General features: G+C 35.9%; 1 protein-coding gene across 1 annotated transcript; it reads left to right on the top strand.

The window, feature by feature from the left end:
* Positions 1 to 2,705: 2,705 nt before the first annotated feature.
* Positions 2,706 to 7,037, top strand: LOC103928629 (protein SOSEKI 3). The gene is made up of 6 exons (XM_009337707.3): positions 2,706 to 3,419; positions 3,548 to 3,617; positions 3,715 to 3,830; positions 4,009 to 4,891; positions 6,084 to 6,386; positions 6,495 to 7,037. The coding sequence occupies exons 1-6, from the start codon at positions 3,230 to 3,232 to the stop codon at positions 6,565 to 6,567; spliced, it is 1,635 nt and encodes a 544-aa protein (XP_009335982.2). The 5' UTR covers positions 2,706 to 3,229; the 3' UTR covers positions 6,568 to 7,037.
* The last annotated feature ends 16,461 nt before the right edge of the window (positions 7,038 to 23,498 follow it).

Genomic DNA, 23,498 nt, shown 5'->3' with positions numbered 1-23,498 from the left:
AAACACTTAGACGGTTTGTAATGCTTTTATTAATACCATTCATTTGTTCTTAAACAGTTTGATGACTAAACGATATTAGTTTTAATTGATTTTTTGCAGACACTATCTTTATAGGGTGATTTATAATATGAACGGTTTTAAATATAAACGCAAATGTTTTGTGAATTGACAATGAACAATTTTGAGAAATTTTGAGTAGGAGTTTCTACTCATCTTTGAGTAGCCAAGTATTGTTCTTTTTGGACCCCTATAATAACACTACAGTAGCAGCATCTTTATAGAGTGATTTATAACATGAACGATTTTGAATATAAACACGAATGTTTTGTAAATTGACAATGAACAATTTTGAGAAATTTTGAGTAAGAGTTCCTACTCATCTTTGAGTAGCCAAATATTGTTCTTTTCTGACCCCTATAATAGCACTACATCAACATCATCTTTATAGGGTGATTTATATCATGAGTGATTTTGAATATAAACACGAATGTTCTGTAAATTGACAATGAACAATTTTGAGAAATTTTGAGTAGGAGATCCTACTCATTTTTGAGTAGTCAAATATTGTTCTTTTTTGACCCCTATAAGATCATCTCCAAAGGAGATGTCAAATTTTAAACATCAAAATGATAGTTGATAGCTTATGTAGCAATTTGACATTTTATACAATATTTTACTCCACCCGATATATTAAATAATAATGTTATTTAATAAACTTTTTTATCTTTTTGTGGAGTCCAATGATTAAGGCAACCAATCAAATATTTAAAAAACATAACAACATTTATTATATATTATATTAATCTATTAAAATATCATTTAATAAATTTGACATATGCTGTCAAATTTGACAGCAAAATGCTTTGCCTCCAAATGACTCAGCGCCATCTAAGAAATTGAAGGCTCAGTTGGAGAGAGTTTGCTGCCATTTTTTACTGTTGTATACTTACGTGACAATTTTGACATCTCCTTTGAAGATGCTTTAATAGCATTACCGCAGCAGCACTGCAACATCACTAGTAACAGAACGTTGCTATTGTAATGTTGGTTGCGTGGGCCACAATGGCCAACAAATATTGACCCAAGTTGGGTCACCCAACATGGAACATGTGAGCCCAGTGACTTAATTTGGTGTACTTGCTAGTAAAATTAGTATTGATTTTACTTGTTGCACCTATTTCAGTTGAAAGAGCTTTTTCGGTGGTGAAAATTGTGAAGAATCCATAACGTAATATGATGGGTGATCAATGGTTGAATGATAATTTGGTTGTGTACATTAAGAAAGAGATATTTGATTTTATTGATAATGATGTTGTAATACAACGTTTCCAAAATATGAGAACACATCGTGGATAATTATAAATGAAATTATGATAGATTTTTGAAAGTTATTTTTTATCCCTATTGTCTTAAATTCCTAGCTTCGCCATTAGATACACTACTAAATATTTTTGTAGTTTGAATTGAATAAATTAAGAGACAAATAAATACGAGTATACAGAAGAATAAAATAAGTGTGCGGCAATCTTTCATTTCTGAGGTATTAATTTAACATTTTGTCAATTATTTGAACGTTAATGTCTGATATTTCGTAAGGGTGTCAACATCAATCCAATGACATCTAAAGCTTGTAGATTGACAGTCTCACTTTAACTTATAACACTCCGGTCGACTGCTTCATAATTTATCTAGACTCATTGTGGAAATGTCGAAAGCTGAATTAAAAGTATGAAAATCACTGCTCTTATTAATACCTCAAAAGAATTTTAACTTTCTCAAAGATGGGAGGAAGATTATTTCCAGTCGAAGCAAGTGACGATGCGCACCCAAAAATATGACTGACCAACTAACCAGCATATGGGATGAAGATTTTTAAGGGTGGCCGATTCCTTTCAACGGATTTATATAAAGTTCGTAAACTAACGTCGGTACTATGGAAATCTTGATTAACCTTAAACGCATTAAAAAATGATAAAATTTGTAAACTAATGTACTAAAGATATAAATCTTGGTAGAAGTAATTTAAAATCAAATTTCAATTTGTGAACTAATCAAAATCAAATATTGACACATTGTATCGATCGAGTATATCGACGTCTTACTAAAAAATAATAATTTTAACAACAATAAGCTGAGATTATATCATTTCAGCCAAAGACCTAAAATGAAACCCTTACTAAATTGTTTGATAAAAAATTATTATACATTGTTTGTTTTTTTGTTTTCTATCAATTAATCAATGGGCGAATGATTTTTGGCATATTTTCATTTTGTATAAAGGTTTTTACATCATCTTTATACAAATTAAAGATAATGTTATTCACATATCCTTTTTAACTTTCACACACCTTTAGTAGTTTTAACACATTAATTTTTTTTTAGTTCATTCAATTGATGGCCAAAAATTGTGAAGAGTATACGAGGTAAAGGATTGGATCGCTTCGGACCTTAGTGTCTGGAGCTTAAGAATTAATTCATCTGGACCGTTGAATGATGTGTAGAAGAAATTAGAGCTTTTGGTTTGTGTGTGATGGGCCATCGAAATGAGTTGATGGAGACCGTTGAATTCGATATGTACGGCTCAGATAAGTTGATCTTTAAACTTCGAACACTAAAAGTCGGAGCAGATTCAATTCCCGAGGTAAAATGGTTGTGTAGCACCACCCAAAACAAAGCAAATGCCAACCAAAACAGCAGAAAAGCACCAAAAACAAAAGCAAACAGAGCGCGAGAGAGAGAGCAGTCCCAGTGAAAGCTGAAGCTAGAATCTCTCTTTCCTCGAACACTTAACTCGCAGTCGAAAATACAACATATATACAACACACATATATATACCGCACGCTGCACAGTGTTTCCGCCAAACTCTGCAAATGCATTAAATGCCGGCTCCACTTTCACTTCCACTTCCTCCATTTTTTATCAGCTTCCTCTCGTTGTATCTCTCTGTCTGTGTTTTCTTGTCTCTTTGTCTCGCCACCACTATACCAAATTCAAATTCCTGATTGCTTTCAAAGGTTCCAACCCTCTCAGACTCCCTCTCCGATCCGATTTGCTCCGCCATTTCTAAAACCCACCATTTTTTTTCAGCTGTTTTCTCACTGATCTCAGCAGCAAATCCGCCACTGGAGCTCAGAGAGCTCCGTTTAGCAGATTTTGGCGACAACCCTGAACCCAAAAGCTTTCAAATTTCTCAGAAAGCGGCGGAAGTGAGCTGAGAACGAAGGAAGCAATGGAGGGTAGGATGAAGAAGTACAGCCAAGTGAGTCCGGAGAGGGCGAAAGTGTGGACTGAGAAGTCGCCCAAGTACCATCAGAACCGAAAAGTCCCGGTGGTTTACTATCTCTCAAGAAACCGGCAGCTTGAACACCCCCATTTCATGGAGGTTCCTGTAACCTCTCCCCAAGGGCTCTACCTCAAAGGTATTGAAAATTCAAATAGTAAAAACATGAATTTCTGGGGTTTTTCTTAGTGGGGTATTTTTTATTTGTTTATTTTTTTTCTGAATTTGTTGAGGATTTATTTGTGAATTTCAATTTGTTTGGTGCAGATGTGATTAATAGGCTTAATTCTCTGAGGGGCAGAGGCATGGCTTCCATGTATTCATGGTCTTCTAAGAGGTGAATTTTAGTCCCTTTTCTAAAATCCCTAAATTTTTAAAATTGCATTTTTTTAAGACAGTTTTGTAATTGCATTGGTTTGATTGAATGAGTGCAGAAACTATAAAGGTGGTTATGTTTGGCATGATCTCTCTGAAGGTGATCTGATTCCTCCGGCTCATGGAAATGAGTACGTCCTTAAAGGTTCTGAGCTCTTTGATGAATCGAATTCGGGTAAATGGCATACATGATTCATTTTCTCATTGTTTGGTTGATAGGAATTCAAGTTACTGATTTCAAACTGGCCATTTATTTTCTCATTCAGTATTCACCATAATTTTCGATTCCATAGCTAAGAAGTTTAAGATCCTAATGTAGATACTTTGTTTATTCATCTGTTGTTTCTGTCCAGATCGGTTTAGCCCAGTGGCAGAAATTAAAATCCAGAACTTGAAACAATTACCAGAACCAGCATCTTCTAGGAGCCAAGATGATTCTTCATCGTCGTCAAGTTTGAATGGGAAGGAAACAAAGCATTCTCAAGAAGATGAGCTCTCTCCTCCAGTTCAACGTCCCGAAGGCTCTTCTAGCGCTTCTCCAGAGTCTACAGTCGGAAAGAATTCTACTTGGGGGGGTTCACTGAGCTTGACAGATTACAAGATTTACAAGAGTGACGGTTTAGCTGATGCTTCCACGCAGACTGAAGAAAATGGGAACAAACCTAAAGCATCAGAAACTTGTACAAGAGGTGTTTCCACAGATGGTGGGTCATTAGAATCGGATTCCAGTTATTATCATGATCGAGTGCCGTGTGTGAAAGAGAACTCTGAGATTCGCAGTTATTCAGTTTCTCCTCCTCTGTCATCCCCCAGCCCATCTTCGTCAGGTGGGAAGACTGAAACTTTGGAATCACTTATTAGGGCTGATGTTAGTAAACTCAACAGTTTTAGAATAGCTGAAGAGGAAGACGTTCGAATGCAAAACAATCCAAGGGTTAAGGCTACCAATGCACTTATGCAACTTATATCATGTGGTTCAATATCAGTGAAGGATCACAATTTTGGTCTTATTCCAAGCTACAAGCCCCGGTATTGCCATTCGAATTTCCACTCCCCATTATTCTCTACTAAAGTAATGCTAGGAGAGCTAGACTGCCTTTCAGAGAATCCAAGGCTCATGGATTTGAGATTGGAAGATAAAGAATATTTTAGTGGGAGCTTGATTGAGACTAAAATGCTCAAGGAGGAAGATGGACGTACAGCTCTAAAACGATCATTATCATACAATGCTGACAGGTTAACCTAGTTTCTAAACTTATCCTTCAATTCTTTTAGAATTTAGACAGCTTTTGCATTAAAGCACAAGTATGTGAGGGTCATCTCGTAGCATGTTTTAGTAAGGTCTTACCAAATTTTAGTCAAAAGCATACGTAGGATGATAAAATTGAGGTGCAGGGGGTTTATGTGGAATGGTGAAAGCCAGGGATTCTATCCGAGTTTTGAAGTTTCTTACAACCTACAAGAATTAAGATTCTTAATTCTTAAATCCGATTAATCAGTTGTAGAATTTGAATGCTAGAAAATGGAACCTTACCGATGAAGATTCCTGAGTCTAGTGCGGTTAAACATTCCAAATTTTGTTAGAAGTTGATCAACTTGAGCTTGGGTCCCTTGGATGCTTTTTCATTCTTGGCGACGCAAGTGCATTTTGAACTCAAAAGGTTTGGTTGCTTAGCAAGTTTAAGCTTTATCAAGACCATGATTGATTCAGTTAGGCTTCTGAACATCTCAGTTAGGCTGGTTCAAGCAATTGGAATGTTGAATCGTTTTAGGTGTGATGTCTGAGTTAGGCAGGGACAATACCTGTTAGATGGTAACTCATAAGTAATTTATAAAAATGGTACAAAAGAATGTTGAATTGTTTTAGGTGTGATGTCTCAAATTCCTAAGTTAGCTCGGTCAATTACAGGGTTTGTATTTAATAACTTTTTCGGGTTTACTAGGGTAGAAAGCAATGCCTTTCTTTGTTAAGAATTTAGCTGTGGTAATATTACAAATGTGCAACTCTTATAAAAGTTTGACACTAAAATAAAAAATCATGTCAAATCATGAGATTTTGCATTGATCCTGAACAAGTAATGAAGCAGGTTCATTTCTTTCTTTTGATATTATGAGCCGATGCATGTTACATGCTAGCTGAAAACAAATTCAAGGGGCTACATGTCTCAGGTCCACCTAGTGGCCATCTTTGGGAGTTCCTCTCATTTGAGGATAAGTTTGTCGAGTATTCTGGAGTTCTTGTCATAAAAAGTTATGTGGGTACTTATAAGAAAGGATTAGCCTCTGGTTAATTTGTTGATTGAGTTTTAATTGTATCTGGTTGGAACTGTGCGGTCATCAGTTAAATGCTAACCATCCATATTTCTGATACTGCTGTACCAGCATAACTACTTTTTATGGTTCAAATGCTAAACTTGTCAACTTGCAGGAGTTGCAAGAAGCTGGATTCAGAAGGGGACAGAGAGGAGTCTACGTCAGGACGTTTGAAATGCATCCCAATATCAATCAAAGCTTCGCTGAACAAGCAACCGCGAAGCGAATCTATGAGATCCCCCATTTCCGATAAACCAAGGAACTCCTCAGATGGAGTTGATGGTGCACATATCAATACCCACTGCATATCCAATGGAGTTAGTAAAAGAATCGCACACCCTTCATCTCTTAAAAAGAAATCAAAAAGGTTAGATTCATTTAGAGAAGAGAAGGAGAAGGTGATCAAAATCGAAGAAAGTTGAGTGCCGAGTCCTCTCTGTTTTCACCTTGTTCAAATTTATTACTGTAATCCGGTTTTGTTCTTGTCAATGTTGGTTGACATTTTGTTTGTTTTCCTCCAAAACAGGCTTGCTTCAGGAGCTCGGGTTATAATCCAATCCAGAGCACCTTTTGATACCACCGCAGTTGGCAGCTCGTAGACACCAATGCCAAGCAGAAAAGCAAGGGGTAAATTTTCAGGTGGTTTGAATTTCAAATGATGTAAACTTGTTGGCGGGTGAGGTAAAAGGAATTCTTGTTTTTTGTACATCTGAAAAGTCAAAAGAAAGGAGCAATCATTTATTTTGCAAAAGGGGATGGTGTAATATTAGGTGCGGTCCTGGTTGTTGGTGGAGCTAATCCTGAGATATGGAGTTGGGTTTTTGGGTCAGGCAGTTCAAATGGGGTTCCCCATTTCAGTAACTAGGGTTTCAAATTCTTCCTTTTTACTGCCATGAGATGATTTTCAGTCTCTCTCTCTCTCTCTCTCTCTCTCTCTCTCTGTGACATGATGGCTTCATCTAAAACATTCAAATTAAGTCATTCAGTTTGAGCAATGTATTACATACTTGATTGATACTAGAAAAACTCTGGAGGTAAGAGAGCAACTTACATGAAACGAATTTACCGTAAGTATCGTTATTGGGTTTCAAAATCTCGTTGGATACCTTATGTCTTGTTGTAAAGTGGTTGACTCTTAGGCAAAAGGCAATTCTGACTCTCATTTCTCAAATATAAAATGTCACTCAAAAGGTCAAAGCAACTTACTTTGGAGTTAGGTAGTAACATTTAGAGAGAGAGAAAGAGAGATTTCACTTTTCCCCTTGTTGCACAGTTCATATAATAATGCCATTGTTCCTTGAAATAGTGGTTTATCATTATTGGGAGTGACAAGATTTCTAAATTATTATATTTCTTGGTTGTCTATGGACTTGGTTTTCTTCTCGTTTGGTGACAAGCTAGATCTCTTCTTTTTAGGCAAAGTAGCTTTAGAGGCAATGGGGCATGGGCTGTAAAAAAAAAGTTCTAAATCTACTCCCATGTGAGATGCTTTTATGTGATGCTTAAAATTTAAGTCCTTTACACCGTCATTGTGGTTTTCCGTGTCGATGTTGCCGCAGCAGGTGTAAGTTTTTTTTTCTTTTTTCATATGACTTCGTATCATACACCCAGCGATAATGCGTGTGTTTTATGTAAATTGTGCTGAATAAAAGGAGCTGCGGGGGATATATGAGCTGTAATGTAAGGGCCCTTTTCCTTTGAAACTTTGATGCTTTTGTCAAGGCAGTGGAAGGCGTGAGGATTGAGAATAATGTTTGGTTTTTCTCTTTATACACCGAGTGCTGGGGTTTTGCTCAAAGCAAAAAGACAAGTAGGGATACAAGGTTGCATTTATAATAAAAGCGGCTCATGAGGCGGTGGGGAGGGAGAGGGGAGAGGGACTGGTCGTGGTTGAAGTGGGTGGTGGTCCTCGTGTGACCTGTCTCAGTATTTTGGATGTTAAGGTGGTGGAGACTGGACTGGACATGGACTATACGGGATTGGACTGGAGAGAATTGCGTTGCGTATCAAGTAGTAAAGTCCTTTGGGGTCCGTTTGGCGGACTGTAAGTGATAGGATATTGTATTTTAGATTGGTTAAGTTAGGATTGGAATGGATAGATTGATAGATAATGTTTGGTATAGACAACTCAAGTTGGATAGCTTGAGATAGCTAAACGCATAATAGCAGCTTTTTTCCTCTAACATCGACCATACAAACATCTCTCTCCTCTGTCTTTTGGGATGTGGGACAACTAGCTTAGCTCAGGGCTAGTCGAGAGATTTTTGAGGTTCGGGACGAAATTAAAAAATATGCCCTCACTTTATATAAAAAAATTATTTGTTTTTACACGTAAGACATTGATAAAATTATATTTAGAAAAGCACTTCAAACTCAGTAATTTTGAAACATGGAAAAACTAATTTATTTTGTATCAAGAGAAGGAAACCAAAAAACTTCAGGCTTACAAGTAGATAGATTATGAGTTTTGTCTTCCATCTGAACTTTTAAAGTGTTTTTGTAAATCGTGAGGTGTTTTTTCTTATTTACTAACCTTGTCAATATAAGACTAAAAACATAATGATATTTTCAAGTCTTTAGGGATATGTATAATTAATGAAAGGGCACCAAATCAAACCTTTGGATGACACGTCATATGATTTGCAAATTTGGTCTAAAAATTTAGTCTATGCAGTACCCTTTGTTGAAGATTAGACTTGAATTGGAACGAATGTTTAAAAATATCAACTCACATAGTTACTAGCTAATAATTAAAAATAAATTAACAACCAAACAAAAATTCGTAAAAAATAAACATGCACATAGCATTTTGAACTTAGGATCTCTCGCTAATTTTAAGTACAAAAACCATTGCTTCTACTTAAACTTCTAATCATTTAGCCAAATTTTGTAAATTTATACTGTTATGAAAAGAAATTTGTAAAAATTTAAATTTAAATAAACACACATAGTGTTTTGAACCCAAAACCTCCTCATTAATTTCAAACAACAAAATCATCTGTTCTTCTAGTTAAATTTCTTTGTCATTAAATCAAATTTTATAAATTTATACTCTTATGAAAACGTATATAAATATGTCACACTAATAATTTTGGTGCCCCTAATTTTTTTGGACCTCGAACCGTCACCCTACCCGCACTGGGCCTGACCCGGCCCTTAGCTAATAGGTAGGCATCGACCCACATCTCTTGCGACCCGCCACGCCCACCATACGACATTGCTTGCAACGTCGTCGGTGTTGCTCGCGACGAGACGAAGAACGCCAGCTAAAACAAAAACGATGAACACCGGCAAATCGAAGAAGCAGATCGCTGCAAAACTGAAAAGAAGATCGAAGGTTTTTCTTATTTGTTACAATTTTTCTAGACAAACATTTGCTGAGTTACGGATCCGATTTGATTGAAAATAACTCATCCCATTATACCTACCAAACGAGCCTTTATGTCCAAGCAGTGACTATGTACAAGCAGTGTGACAGTACGTGTTTAATCTTTGTGTCCAAGCAGAGGCTTTTGGCCCGTCAAGATTTTTCTACCATGCACAACAAAAAAGTGCGAAGTAATTTGTACAAATCAAAAGAGTATCTCCAAGGACTTTTTAATCTTCAACAACACTATTTATTCTAACAAACTTTGAAAACATTAAAATTCAACTTACTCTTTTTTTTAAAAACAACCCTCTCTGCATCGTGAGGGTTTTTGGTCTTGATTCGAGGAACCTCCTGACCTGTTGTTTGATCTTTTTGTGCTTGAATGTAATGGTTGGTTGTTTTGTGAGGGGCTGCTCTGTTGTCCCCTCTTTGTGGTTTGTATTGTAATCAACCTTTTTTTGTATTGAATGAATTTGCTATCGTTGCTCTTAAAAAAAGGCCCACCCTTGAGTTTTATTTATTTTTTTAATATTCAGCTGATGAACAGTTGCTCTGTAAAATTAAAGAGTGACTGTTCATTATACTATAATAGAGACTCTTTCATAGAGTCTGTTGGAGATGTGTTTTTTTAGATTGGCTCTTTAAAATAGTGTTTGAGTTGTTTTACACACTTCTGACAAGTAGTAAATTGCCCTAGTGGTCAAGACATTTCTTTTCAACTTGCTGCATCTCAAATTTAAACCCTCCCCCCTCTCATTCTAGTGTAGAAATATCGCTTGTACTATAAAAAATCTTAAAACACTTTTTACTTAATGAGACCTCCTCATTCAATTATGCAGTTTTGTTGTGCATTAGAGAAAGATTCATCCCCGTAGCCAGTGCTCTAGAAAGAGGAAGAGAGATATCCTAGTTATAGCTAACATTCCGTTAGGAACACCAAACTGGGTTTCATTTGGCGGGTTGGCATGGACTAAAGTTTGTATTTTGAATTGGTTAGGCGAGGAGAGGTGACAAGTTGAGTGATGACTAACATCGAGATACTTGTCTGGTGTTCGGTGTAGACAACTGGATAACTTCTTAAGCACCTCACACGCACCCACTCCTCTCAACGAAACCACTCATCCTCTCCCGAGTGCACCATTAAGCCAACATCCCGGTCAATCGATGAATCCCCCTCATAACGCCCACGACTCATAAAACCCTCACAACCCACATTTTGAAAACTTAGTGTTGATCGAGTTTTCGAGTCCAATTTGACTTTCGGTTGCAAATGTTGTATCAAGGTAGTTTGGTTGCGATTCGGATCCTAGAAACTAGTGACGCTATTCGAGTCTTTACCACGAAGGTCGAAAACAACAGCATTCGCAGGTGGCAGAGCTGGTTGGAAAATTTAATACTATTATCGTATTAAATTTATTAATTAAATAGAAATTAGAAATGATGCATTCTGATGAAAAGATGTGCCTATCTTAATTAAAATGAATTACAACTTTTAACGTTTCATGAATAGTTATATGTTTTTCAAAGAAACATCTCAACTTCTATAAATAGGGAAAACCCTATAGTAATTAAAGAACTTTTCATTGTTTACACTAGCATTTGCCTACACATTTTGTGTGTATGAACACATTTTTTTAGAAAAATAGGAAGGAGAGAGGGAGAGAGAGAACGTGACGGAAGTGACAGGTTTTTTTTTTTATTTAAAATTTTAAATTTTAAATATTAAAGATATTTTAACTTCATTACTAGGTGATGCTTCAATAAAAAACAGTAAAATTTAGACATTTGAAATTACAATATTGCCCATCATTTTTTTATGTGATAGAAGACTAAATAGTCTTTTCACCCTCTTTTGGTTGACAAAGAGGGTTTCATTAATGTTGTTTTAGATAATCATATATAGAGTGCACTAAACATTAGAGAGTCTCATTGAGTTCATATGAGAGAGTTATAACACAATGGTGGTTTATTGGAGTCTTGTGATTTGAAGTGCTGCTATTATAAGGACATGGTTGTTGTATCCTAAGAGACAAGCGCCAATCAACCATAATTACTGTAATGGGATGTAAACTTATCTTAAGGACGTAATATCTAATATTTGCCTCAACCAATTTTCAAGTTTTTCTAATCATGTGCATTTAACATTATTTGTTCTTGTTCTGTGCATTAAATTGTTTATGTAATTGCATAAATTATTTTTTGATTTTCAATGTGATTTTATATAGCAATTTGACTCTATTTGTCCAACAATCTTAAGACAAGTTTACATGGTTTATTTAGTATACTTTATGATTGAATAAAAACATGAAAATCGATATTTTTAAGTTGATTAAAAGGGGACGTTTGCGTCCTGGGAATTTTGCTTAAATTGATTCATTTTTCAAGTTGTTAAGATCTTCATCTTGCTATGCACATATATTTCTCTCTTGCTTCATTTTATTGACATGGCTTTGAGAGAGATGGTATGTTAGATAAAAATATATGATACTTATTGTCGACTTTGTTTATGCTCATTTCAAATTGAACTACATAGTTTCTGAATGACCACACGTGACTGTGTTGAAAGTTGAAACTACAAAGTTTGTTTCCTGTAAGCAAGTAATTTACAAATGCACACAAACAACAACAATAAAGTCTTTTCCCATTAAGTGGGGTCGGCTGTATGAATCCTATAACGCCATTCCGCTCGATTCTGTGCCACGTTTTCCGTTAGATCCAAGTACTCTAAAGTCTTTTCTTAGAGTCTTTTCCAAAGTTTTCCTCTACCCATTCGGCCTTGAACCTCTGCCGTCATTTCACATGTTCAAACCACCGTAACCGATTATCTCTCATCTTTCCTTCAATTTCGGTTACTCCTACTTTACCTCGGATATCCTCATTCCTAATCTTACCCTTTCTCGTGTGCCCACACATCCAACGAAGCATTCTCATCTCCTCTACACCCATTTTATGTACGTGCTGATGATTAACTGCCCAACATTCTGTGTCATAAAGCATTATTGGCCTTATTGCTGTCCTATAAAAAAAATTTCTTGAGCTTCAATAGCATACGGCGGTCACACAACACGCCGAATGCACTCTTCCACTTCATCCATCCAGTTTGTGTTCCATAGTTGAGGTCTCCATCCAACTCTCCGTCCTATAAAATTTACAAATGCACACAGCGACCAGGAATATAACAATCTACTTGCTTTCATAACTCTACCTTTATAACATTCTTATGCGATTACATTTTTAAGACTTTTCAATCTGTCCGTTATTTGGTTACTCAATGCAGAAACTGTATGCGGCTCTTCTCTTAGTCGCATCGTTTCGTACTGGAATCTATTTTGGATTAATGGATGAGTTCTTGCAGTGTAATCGGTTCATATCCATGTGGCATACGTATACTGATATACATATATGTGTGCTTGCTTTTAAGTTGATATGTTATGCAGAATTTGAAAAAAAAAAAAAAAAAAAAAATTGCATATGGAATGCATTCCCAGTCAAACGGTTCTGCTCTTGTTCCCAAGCACATGGATTTCCACAGCATCTAGATTTCTAAGATGCTGCAGATGCTAAGTGTACAAAACCCAGTATCTATTTATGATATTCCTACCAGTTCGGTTCTTGTTTGTATATTTATACCAATACTTATTTGCATAATTATATCTATATATATATATATATCTATACATATATAATCGCATATATATGTTGGAGGAATATTGGAGCTTAATGTCTCCAAATGATTATTTATATTATACGGTAAAAATTATCACGTTAATGAGAAAAGAGAGCCGAAAGAAAGGAAAGTACACAGTTAATCGCATTAAAATATAAGAAAAATAAAAAGGACGAAAGAATACCATATTAAAATATGATTTGCCTTTAGCGGGCTAAGTTATTTCCTAATAATTACCTAATTAATTTATTAAGACCAGATAATACTCAACGTTTATGGTATTACTGCAAATAATGTGCAAATCTAACGTTTCTCCTTTAAACTAGAGAGAAGTTTTTGAAGAGTGTGGATAGTAATTTAGTTTTGTGTGGCCAATTTAGTAGTTTTCTTTTTTACTTGTAAATAAGAAGTTTTATGTTTGAATTTCAAAAAAGATTTCTCATCTCCTTACGTAAATATATCGTTAATATCATCTTCTTCGTTCCTTCTTCACCTCCTCTTTGTCATGGCGGGTTTGTTTTCTCCGATTCTCCCGATCAACGAACTTGCAGATGAATCCGACGAAGTTGTTCCTGAATACCCTAAGCTACACTTCACTCAAAAAATTTATAATATCCAATTAATTAGCTGATGGTGGCTTGCATACATCACCCACTTCATGGCAAGTGTAGTATTTACTATTTATAATATGCTGGGTAATGTATAAAAACACACACCTAACACATGCATGTCCCCTGGATTAGGATCCTGTACCACATAATTAATCTGGACCATTTCGAAAGTATCTAAGGGTTATTAATTACATATATATTATTAAAAAAAACATATTATTTATGTAAAAAATTTAAATTTTATATTAAACTTAAATCTGCCTAGGCGCTAGGTCCTTTCTTGTCGCCCGATTAGCGCCTAGCGTATTTTAAAACTTTTGTTTGGAGTGTAAAATGATAATTTTGGAATGCCAATAACATTCCTTATAAGTAGACTATTTTCATATAATATATATGAGGACGAATCCATGGCACCATTTTTTTTACACAACTTTTGACATGTTTTTGTAGACATTACTTCGTAATGTTCAACGATCCTAATAGTCTATCTTTTAAGTCTTCTTTCAAGGGTCATGTCTACCAAAAATACCCAAATTTGAAACTATATGACTGTTGGATTAAGGGTTTATTGTTTTTGTAGCACCTTATTCGTTCATTTTCTTCAACTACAAATGAATGTATTAATGGTTTTGGATTTGTCTAATTTTTTGCAAGGATAGTCTATGAATGTTCTAAAAGATAGATAGTTTGGATCGTTAAAATATATTATTGAGTGGGTCCCTAAAAAACATGTGTCAAAAGTTGTGTAAAAAAATTGGTGCTCTAGATCCGCCCCGTATATATGTTTGAGTTAAGATTCAAAGACACACGTTTTTGACACACATTTTGATACAAGTTTTCTTTGGGGCCACTCCGCAATGTATTTTAACAATTTAAACTGTCTATCTTTTAAATGTTCCCTCAAAGATCATTATGGAGCAAAAATAATTCCAAAAAACCAGAATACGACATGTGGACATTTTCCCTAAGAAGACAACAATGCCTTCATTAACAGGGGAGGGCAAACAAATATTCTCACGCGCAGTTTAACATTCTTGGAGAAACTCAAGGGCATTAAAGATAGGATTAATCATCAAATCCTATATTTAATACATTTCTAATTGAAGATCAACTCAAACAAGTGAGGAATCCTCATCACAATCAATCAAGGATACTTACCTCATAAGTCCAAGCTATTATCTCCTAATTAATATCTTCAGGATAATTATTTCCTCATCCATCTTGCGGATGTCTCACCTTAGCAAATCGAAAATTGCCACGTGCAAAGCAGAACCCTACCATGGCCGGCTACCTCCCTATAGATACTTTATCTATGCCATTTTCTAGTAAGCTTTTGCTACGCACTAAAGCAATAAACTCTCTCCATTTTCAGAGAAACTGACTTAGGCATCAATGATTTATTGGCCAAACTTCTCCACCTCAAGGCTGCATTAGGCTTTGACCTTGATCAAAGGTGCTTGTTGTATTGTAGGTACAAATTCGTCAAGACTGAAGATGATAGAGTTTTTCTATCACAAATTGGTGCTTTCATTGAGAACCCGATTTAATATTGTCAAAAAAGGCTTTGGCATTTGCTTTTAGGATTTTCTGTAACATTGAATTTCTTGCACTTAGTATGTAAAATTGAATTTCTCGCACTTAGTATCATTGGATTTTTCCTAGAAAAGTTATTGATCAGTCCCTAGAGAAATGATACATTTGTAGAAAATTCTAAAGCTACGATGAACAAAAACCCTACGTCAAAGGATACAGATCCAGATGCAGTTCACGTTGATGATCCTCAAGGCTCAATGCGACGACATGAGCCCCATCGCTGTGTAGTAATACCACCACTATGACCATTACCTAGAAGCCACCACAGGGCCATCAGGTGACAGCATAAGGAGCTGCCCAACTGCCTTTTATGGCGTGAAAACCTAACAACACCAAGGCATGAGGCCTACGATTAGGATGCCCAAGCTGGAACCGAGGCCCAAGCCTCGTAGGCCCAGACCAAAGCAGCAATAACTGCAAGCCATGCAGTCCAGGTGGCCCAGATGAACCCTAAAAAGGCATATTTATACAAGTCAAGATAGAGTCATTTTAGGAAATATAATTCATATTAAATTGGGAGAATCTTAGAGGATATCTAGGAGAAGATATTGCATAATCTCAAGAGTATGATTACTTGCTGTGCACACCAAATCCCTAGATTGTAAAAATCTCCGAGAATATAGGAAACTTGGCTGATTCCATACCAGATCATGTTTCTATATTTTGTGGAACAATCATGGTGAATCTTAGCAAAGTAGAAGACTTCGCCCATTGCTTTGAAGGAGGATGATGGTGGCACTGCTGATCCATTTGTGTAGCTTTGAGATGGAAACTGTTAAGTCCATGATTAGGCTTCCGAGGTATTTGCATTCTGATCAGCCTTACTTCAGCCCTATAAAAACATGGTCCCACAATGGCCCTAACCATGTATCTAAAATGGTTGTTTCCCTTGGGGATGTATAGTTATCCAAAGACCATGCATTTCAAAGTAAATCGAAATGCATACAGTTTTTAATTCTTATAGCATGTGGCAATTTCAACTTCGTAACATTGAACCGTGACATCCAGATTCAGAGTTGTGGTTTCGAAAGTTATGGCATCAAGACAACAGCGATGAGAGATGTCATATTGCGTGTGCACAATAAACAAAAAATGGCTCTTTATGTTATTATGTGACTTCGGCTTTTGGATACACGATCTCTAGGTGAGGCATTCGTAATTCAACAGCGAAATCATCCAAAGAATAATGTTGATATTTTTTTTTTTTCCAACTCATTTCTTTCAAATTTCGAACCAAAGTATGACTCTCCCCCATTCTTTTTATGCTCCACTTCTCCCACCCATTCCTCACTTTGAGCCTTTGATGATTAATATATGTAGCCAAGAAATTTGCAACATTCTCATTTATTGTTATCAAGAATTATTAGATGAAGTAGGAATGAGCCATAAGCTTTTAATAGTAAACTTTTCTCCTTTATGGGGTTCCTTAGTCTCCATATTCTGCTCCATGGCCAAAAGCAACATCCTTCTTGCAATCTTTGCATATGGATTCAACTTGAGTAGAGTGTCGAGATTCTTCAATAGTTCTTCTTCATTGGAGCCCTCTCGGCATCCTCCTAAAGGAGCGAGCTGGAATAACAAGCACCACCTATGGAAGAAAGCACCTTTTTTTTGAGATTTTGCGCTAGGGGTGAAGGCGTGTCTCCCTTAAGAATTGTACTCTTTTTACTCTATTTATGGGACATTGATAACAAGCATGTGTTTACATATTTTGTTAAATACTACTTACTCAAGTCGTTAAATACTGCCTTATTTTTAAGTTAAATTTTAGATTAAAATGTTAAAAATTTATTTTAGAAACTCCCTAAAAACCTTCTACTTCAACCATACTCTCTAATTTAGGGACAGATAAAAATTATGAACCAATATAAATAGAGTTTTTTTATTTGAAAATTTATTCAAAAATAGTAATTTATCTTTATTTTTTTGTTTGTTAAAAATAGTAATTTATGCTAAGATCATTTAGACCATCTCCAAAGGGGATGCCAAACTTTAAACTTAAAATTTGAAGGCTTATGTGATACTTTGACATTTTTTAAAGTTTTACTCTCCACCCGATCTACCAAATTTTAAACATAAAATAAAAATTCATATTTATTTTCTTTGCATTGGGAATGAAAGAAAATGAATAAAAAGGTATAAAAATATTTAAATATTGCATTGGTAATGGAAAGAAACAGAAAGACAACGCTTTAAACTAATAAAAATTTAATAAAAAGTATTTAATAATTAATAAAAAAAAATTGAAGGTGCTATCAAATTTGGTAGCAATGGGGAAAGATGTCATTTCATGTCATGCTACATCAGATTTGGCATCTCGGTTGGAAAACATTACTGTTGTCTTTTTTACTGGTATTGTTAATTTAGATATTTTGACATCTTCTTTGAAGATGCTCTTAAGGAATCCTTTCTCGCTCCCTAGATTTAGGAGCACCTAGAGATTTTTTGCTATTCTCGAAGTATGATAGGGGGTCATTGAAGGTCAAAATTTTCAGATCCTCCCTAGGAACTCATTGAGGGAGCCCATTAGAGTACTTCAATCATAAAATGTCTTACTTTAGAGATTACATTCCATTTGTATCACATTTGTACCACTTATGTAGTAGAGATAAAATCATAGGCTTCGTCAATATAAGTAGTTCCTACCTTTATTAGAAAAGTGATATATTGTAGTACACATACGTGTGATGTTCCTAATATTTAGTTTTAAATAATAAATTAATCTAGCAGTATACATGGTATATTGTAATATGCTGATTTGGTTTTAGTATTTTTATATGAGTAAAAATTAATTCTTTAAATTATATATATTTTTATTAAATTAAGTTCTTAAATTCTTTAAGACCATCTTCAACTGTTGGGTTAAAACCTAAAATTTTTAGACCAGAAAATTTAGGTTTTAACCTAGAATCAATTTGTTTTGCTCCAACCTTTCTGAATTAAAATTTTAGCTCCAAATTATTAGAGAATGAATTTAGGCTAATTTTTTTTCTTAAAGTAACTTTTTTAAAAGATAAAATTATGTAGACTATCATAATTTAATTTTATGAACATTTTAACCTAAAAATATTTAGATTTTGATAAATATTGAAAAATCACTAGTTGACTGTGACATCCCACATCGTCTAGGAGAGTGATCCTTATATGTATATTCCCATCCCTACCTAACACGAGGCCTTTTGGGAGCTCACTGGCTTCGGGTTCCGTAGGAACTCCGAAGTTAAGCGAGAAGGGGGCTAGAGCAATCCCATGATGGGTGACCCACTGGGAAGTTGCTTGTGAGTTCCCAAAAACAAAACCGTGAGGGAATGGTAAGCCCAAAGCCGACAATATCGTGCTACGGTAGTGGAGCGAGCCCGGGAAGTGATCCACCCCGGGCCGGGATGTGACACTGACACCATGAAACTCGTGAAATATTATGAAAGCATATGAAACACATAAAAGAATTTATTTTAATTACTTTAGCCATTGAATTTAAATTTGGACCGTTGGATATATTTTTTACCATTGGATTTCATTAAATTAGATCTTAATAGTTGAATTCAATAAATTTATAAATATAAAGTTAAAAAAAATATACATATATGGTGGGCTAGCCCCACTAACCCATAGGATAATCCTAGGCTAAATTTTGTCCAAAAATGAGTTTTGAATTTTAACTCATATTTGCCCCAAGGGTTGGAGCAAGTTGGGATAAATTTAGAACTTAAAATTTGAGTTTTACTCCAAATATTGGAGTAGGTCTAAAAACTACCAATTTCTTCTCTACTACAAGATTCAAAGCTATTCTATTTCAATTTTTGTAAATTTAATTAAGTCACGTGAAGTGACACACTTAAAAGAGTAAATTGGCAATCTTCAATAAGTTGGCGGACTTGCTTGTCTGCAAAAATAGTTTGTAATGAAATTATCAGATGATGCTAATTTTCCAAATCAGCGGCTGAGCCACAATTAATTCACAATAGGACATTTTAGAACCTCTAAATTCAAGAAATCTTGGTAATAGGGGTTATGGTTGGCTAATCGGTAAGGGATTTTAGGTTGCTGACTATTATTAGTGTTAGAAAATAAGAGTTTTAATGAAAAGTTCATGACATTATTCACTTTAAAGAAAAATTACATTTTTACATTAAAAAGTCAATCCTGATATCATTCACTTTACTCTTTATTTTGTCCTTATTATTAAAACTTAAAATTTTTAAGTTCTTTTTATTAGTTTTCTTTTAGAAAATAAGAGCGTATTGCGGTGATTTGTATTCATTGACCCCAATCTAACTCTGCTATTGTTTCAAATGATGACAATGAAGAGGAAAACCGATTATAATTATTTATATTATAAGGTGAAATTATCACGTTAAAGAGAAAAGAGAGCTGGAAAAAAGGAAAGTCCACAGTTAATCACATTAAAATATAAGAAAATTAAAAGGACGAAAGTATACCATATTAAAATATGGGATAAATTACAGTTTTCACTTTTAGTTTTGAGTGAAATTACAATCTCATACAATAGCCTTAAAACATTTTAATTTTATATATTACTTGTCATTTCATTTCAATATCATACAACTGTTAAATATTCTGTTTGTTAAATGATGACGTGATAGTTAAATTTATCCACATAAATATTAAAAATAATAAAAAGGGCCCACCTGCATTTTCTCGACCAACCCACCGTCTTTCTTTCTCCGACCTCTTCATCCATTAACAACTTCAGAAGCTCCAAATTGATGAAATTGTGTTCTTTTTATGAATTACTTTGATTTGCAACTTTGAAAAAATTGAAAAGATTTTGAAAATTTCATTTCAACTCCATTTAAAATTGATGAAATAGGATCTGGGCTTGAAGCCCCCTTTCAGCACGAAAATAGAAAGGAAAAAGAACGGAGGTTTTGGCTTCAGGCAGGCGCTACACGGTGGTAGTCTGGTGCGGGATGCAGTGCACATATGGGTAAGGGCACCGAGCCTTTTGGTTACATCTGCTCGAGGCAAGCAGGTCGTGCCCGTGGATGCAGGGGGTCTGGGGTAGGTCTTTGTGGTTCATCGGGCCTAATATCGTGGTGCGGCGGTGGGTCGACATCTGTTTGCAGGTCCTTGTGGGAAGGGATGAAGGCATGTGCGAATGATCCGTGAACTTTGCCCATGGCTGATCGTAGATGGGGCTATGCCGACAGAGAGATGGAAGCTGTGGAAGTTTCTCTTTACGGCAAAGGGCTTCGGGGGTGGATTCGTCGTGGTGCTGGAGGATTTAGATTTTTATTTTAAATTGTTTTTGTAGTTTTTTAATATTTTAAACAATTAGGTTCCTTTTTTTTCTCTTTTCCGCATGGCACTAATTAATCAAAGTGTGGGTTCTGCATTAGCCACATCATCATTTAACAAATTATTTAACAGAATATTTAACAGATGTATGATATTGAAATGATATGATAAGTAATTGTATGAGATTGAAATATTTTAAAAATGTTGTATGAGGTTGCAATTTCATTCAAATTTGAGGGTACATAATGTAAGTCATCCTAAAATATGATTTGCCTTTACCTGGCTAGGTCGTTTCCTAATAATTATCTAATTAATTTATTAAGACCTAGTTCATACTCAAATTACTATAAATAATGTGCAAATTGCAGCACTATTGTTACATTTATTGCCACTGGATTAGGATCTTGTAACAGGTTGGTTTGTCATCGGTTTGGCCCCTAGCATCCAAGTCTTAGGTCATCTCAAACCGAGAGTTGGCCAGAGGGCTCGTTTAGGCCCTCTGGCCCTCCAAGATATTAATATTTTAATGAATAGTACATGGCCATAAGGCTGTAGGGCTCGTTTTAGCCCTATCACAAAAAACCGTCTCCAACCGAGGGCCAAAGAGTCATAGGGCCAAACACAATTTATTATTTAAAAACTACAACTTAAATTCAAATCCAACGGCTAAGTGACGTCAGCTAGTCGTTGGTAGTTGACATTATGCTGACATCAGCTAGCCGTTTGATTTGAATTTTTTTTTTGCTATAAATAGGGTGGATATTGGGCTATAATTCACACAACTTTGAATTCAATCTATTTCAATTCAAGTTTGCAACGAATTCCAACTTTAGATCCTCTTCGGATTCCATCTGGGGGTTCTCATCCAATTCCAAATTGGAAGCAAAAAGGGTGCAAATGAGATGAGAAGATGAGGAGTCTGATAAAGAAGTTCAAGTAAGGCGCAACAAACAAAACAGAGCAGCAGCCATGGCTGCGGCCATAGTGTGTCAGCCAACTAAGGAACAACCTCAATGAGGTGGCTCTGTTGCTGGTTACTCTTACAAACCATGAAACAGAGCGATGACGCATGCCAATCTGATGAACAACTACTTCAACCCCAACTCGGTGTACACAGATGAGGATTTTAGATGTCGCTTCCGGATGAGCATCATGTCTTCGAACGTTTACTTCGTGATGTCCAGCAGGTTAATCCATACTTTCGATAGAAGCGGGACAGAGCAGGCCGCTCTAGTTTCTCACCTCAACAGAAGATTACTGTTGCACTTCGAATGATGACCTATGGCTCCCCAGCTGATTCGATGGATGAAACCTATGGTCTGTCTGAGTTTTCATGCCTTCATACTCTTGAACAATTATGTGACACAATTGTTCAGGTTTACAAAGACAAGTACCTCCGCGAGCCAAATCAATAAGATCTGAATCGGCTCATTCGCAAAGCTGAAGACTGTGGGTTTTCGGGCATAATCGGGTCATTAAACTGCATGCATTGGGATTGGAAGAACTGTCCCACCAGATGGCAATGAGGCTTTAGCGGAATGTCAAGAGAGCCAACTGTTGTGTTAGAGGCGGTTGCTTCATATAATACATGGATCTGACATGCTTTCTTTGGAGTGCCTGGATCCTAAAATGACATTACAGTTTTTAGACGTTTACCCCTCTTTAATAACTTAACGAAAGGTAAAACACCTTAACTTGACTACTACGTCAACAACCGTCAATACAATATGGGGTATTACTTGGCAGATGACATCTACCCAAAGTGGGCGACACTTGTCCAAGCAATTCCAAACCCTAGGAATGAGTAGTAGAAAAATTGTTTACCTTACACCAAGAGGCATACCAGAAAGATGTTGAGAGAGCTTTCGGTATTCTACAAGCACGGTGGAAGATCATCAGCAAACTGGCAAGAGGGTGGAGTCGAGAAAATTTGGACTCCATCATGATATCTTGCATCATATTACACAATATGATAGTGGAGAATGATACGTTCTCGTGCCACAAATAAGTATCTACAATAGAATCTTGTTGCACATCTTTGGGTCAAAAGAAGCATGGAGTAGGCGTTTAAGTTTTATGTTGTTAAATATTTTTAAAAATGTTGTTTAAGTTTCATGTTGTTAATTTTTTTTTTTTATGTTGTATAATTTGTATGTTGGTTAATGTCACATCCCCACCCGGGACGGATCACTTCCCGGGCCAGCTCCATCACCGTAGCATGATATTGTCTGCTTTGGGCCCCCAGCACACCCTCAAGGTTTTGTTTCTGGGAACTCACATGAAAACTTCTCGATGGGTCACCCATCTTGGGAATGCTCTCGCGCGTTACTCGTTTAACTTCAGAGTTCCTATAGAACCCGAAGCCAGTGAGCTCCCAAAAGGCCTCGTGCTAGGTAGGGATGAGAATATACATATAAGGATCACTTCTCTGGGTGATGTGGGATGTCACAATCCATCCCCCTTAGGGCCCCGACGTCCTCGTCAGCACACCACAGCCAGGGTTAGGCTTTGATACCAAATTGTCACATCCTGGCCTGGGGCGGATCACTTTCCGGGCCTGCTCCATGACTGTAGCACGATATTGTCCGCTTTGGGCCCCCAGCACACCCTCATGATTTTGTTTTTGAGAACTCACACGAGAACTTCCTGATGGGTCACCCATCCTGGGAATGCTCTCGCGCGCTACTAGCTTAACTTTGGAGTTTCCATGGAACCCGAAGCTAGTGAGCTCCCAAAAGGCCTTGTGCTAGGTAGAGATGAGAATATAGATATAAGGATCACTTGCCTGGGCGATGTGGGATGTCACAGTTAATGTTATTTAATGTTGTTTCATATTGTTTGATATTGTTTCATGTTACTTAATTTAATGTTGTATAATGGCTTAAGAGGTTATAGGAAAAAAAATATGAAACAAATTTTGTGAAATAGAAGTTATAGGAAAAAAATATAATTTAAAAAAGATATGAAACAAATTTGGTGAAATAGAAGTTATAGGAAAAAAAAAATATAATTTAAAAAAAATATGAAACA

The sequence above is a fragment of a genome, unplaced genomic scaffold (genome assembly GCF_019419815.1).
Source record: "Pyrus x bretschneideri cultivar Hongxiangsu unplaced genomic scaffold, Pyrus_bretschneideri_v1 Contig5, whole genome shotgun sequence".
Lineage (NCBI taxonomy): Eukaryota > Viridiplantae > Streptophyta > Magnoliopsida > Rosales > Rosaceae > Pyrus > Pyrus x bretschneideri.
The sequence above is the reverse complement of the archived record's forward strand: the minus strand, read 5'-3'. Positions and strand labels throughout refer to the sequence as shown.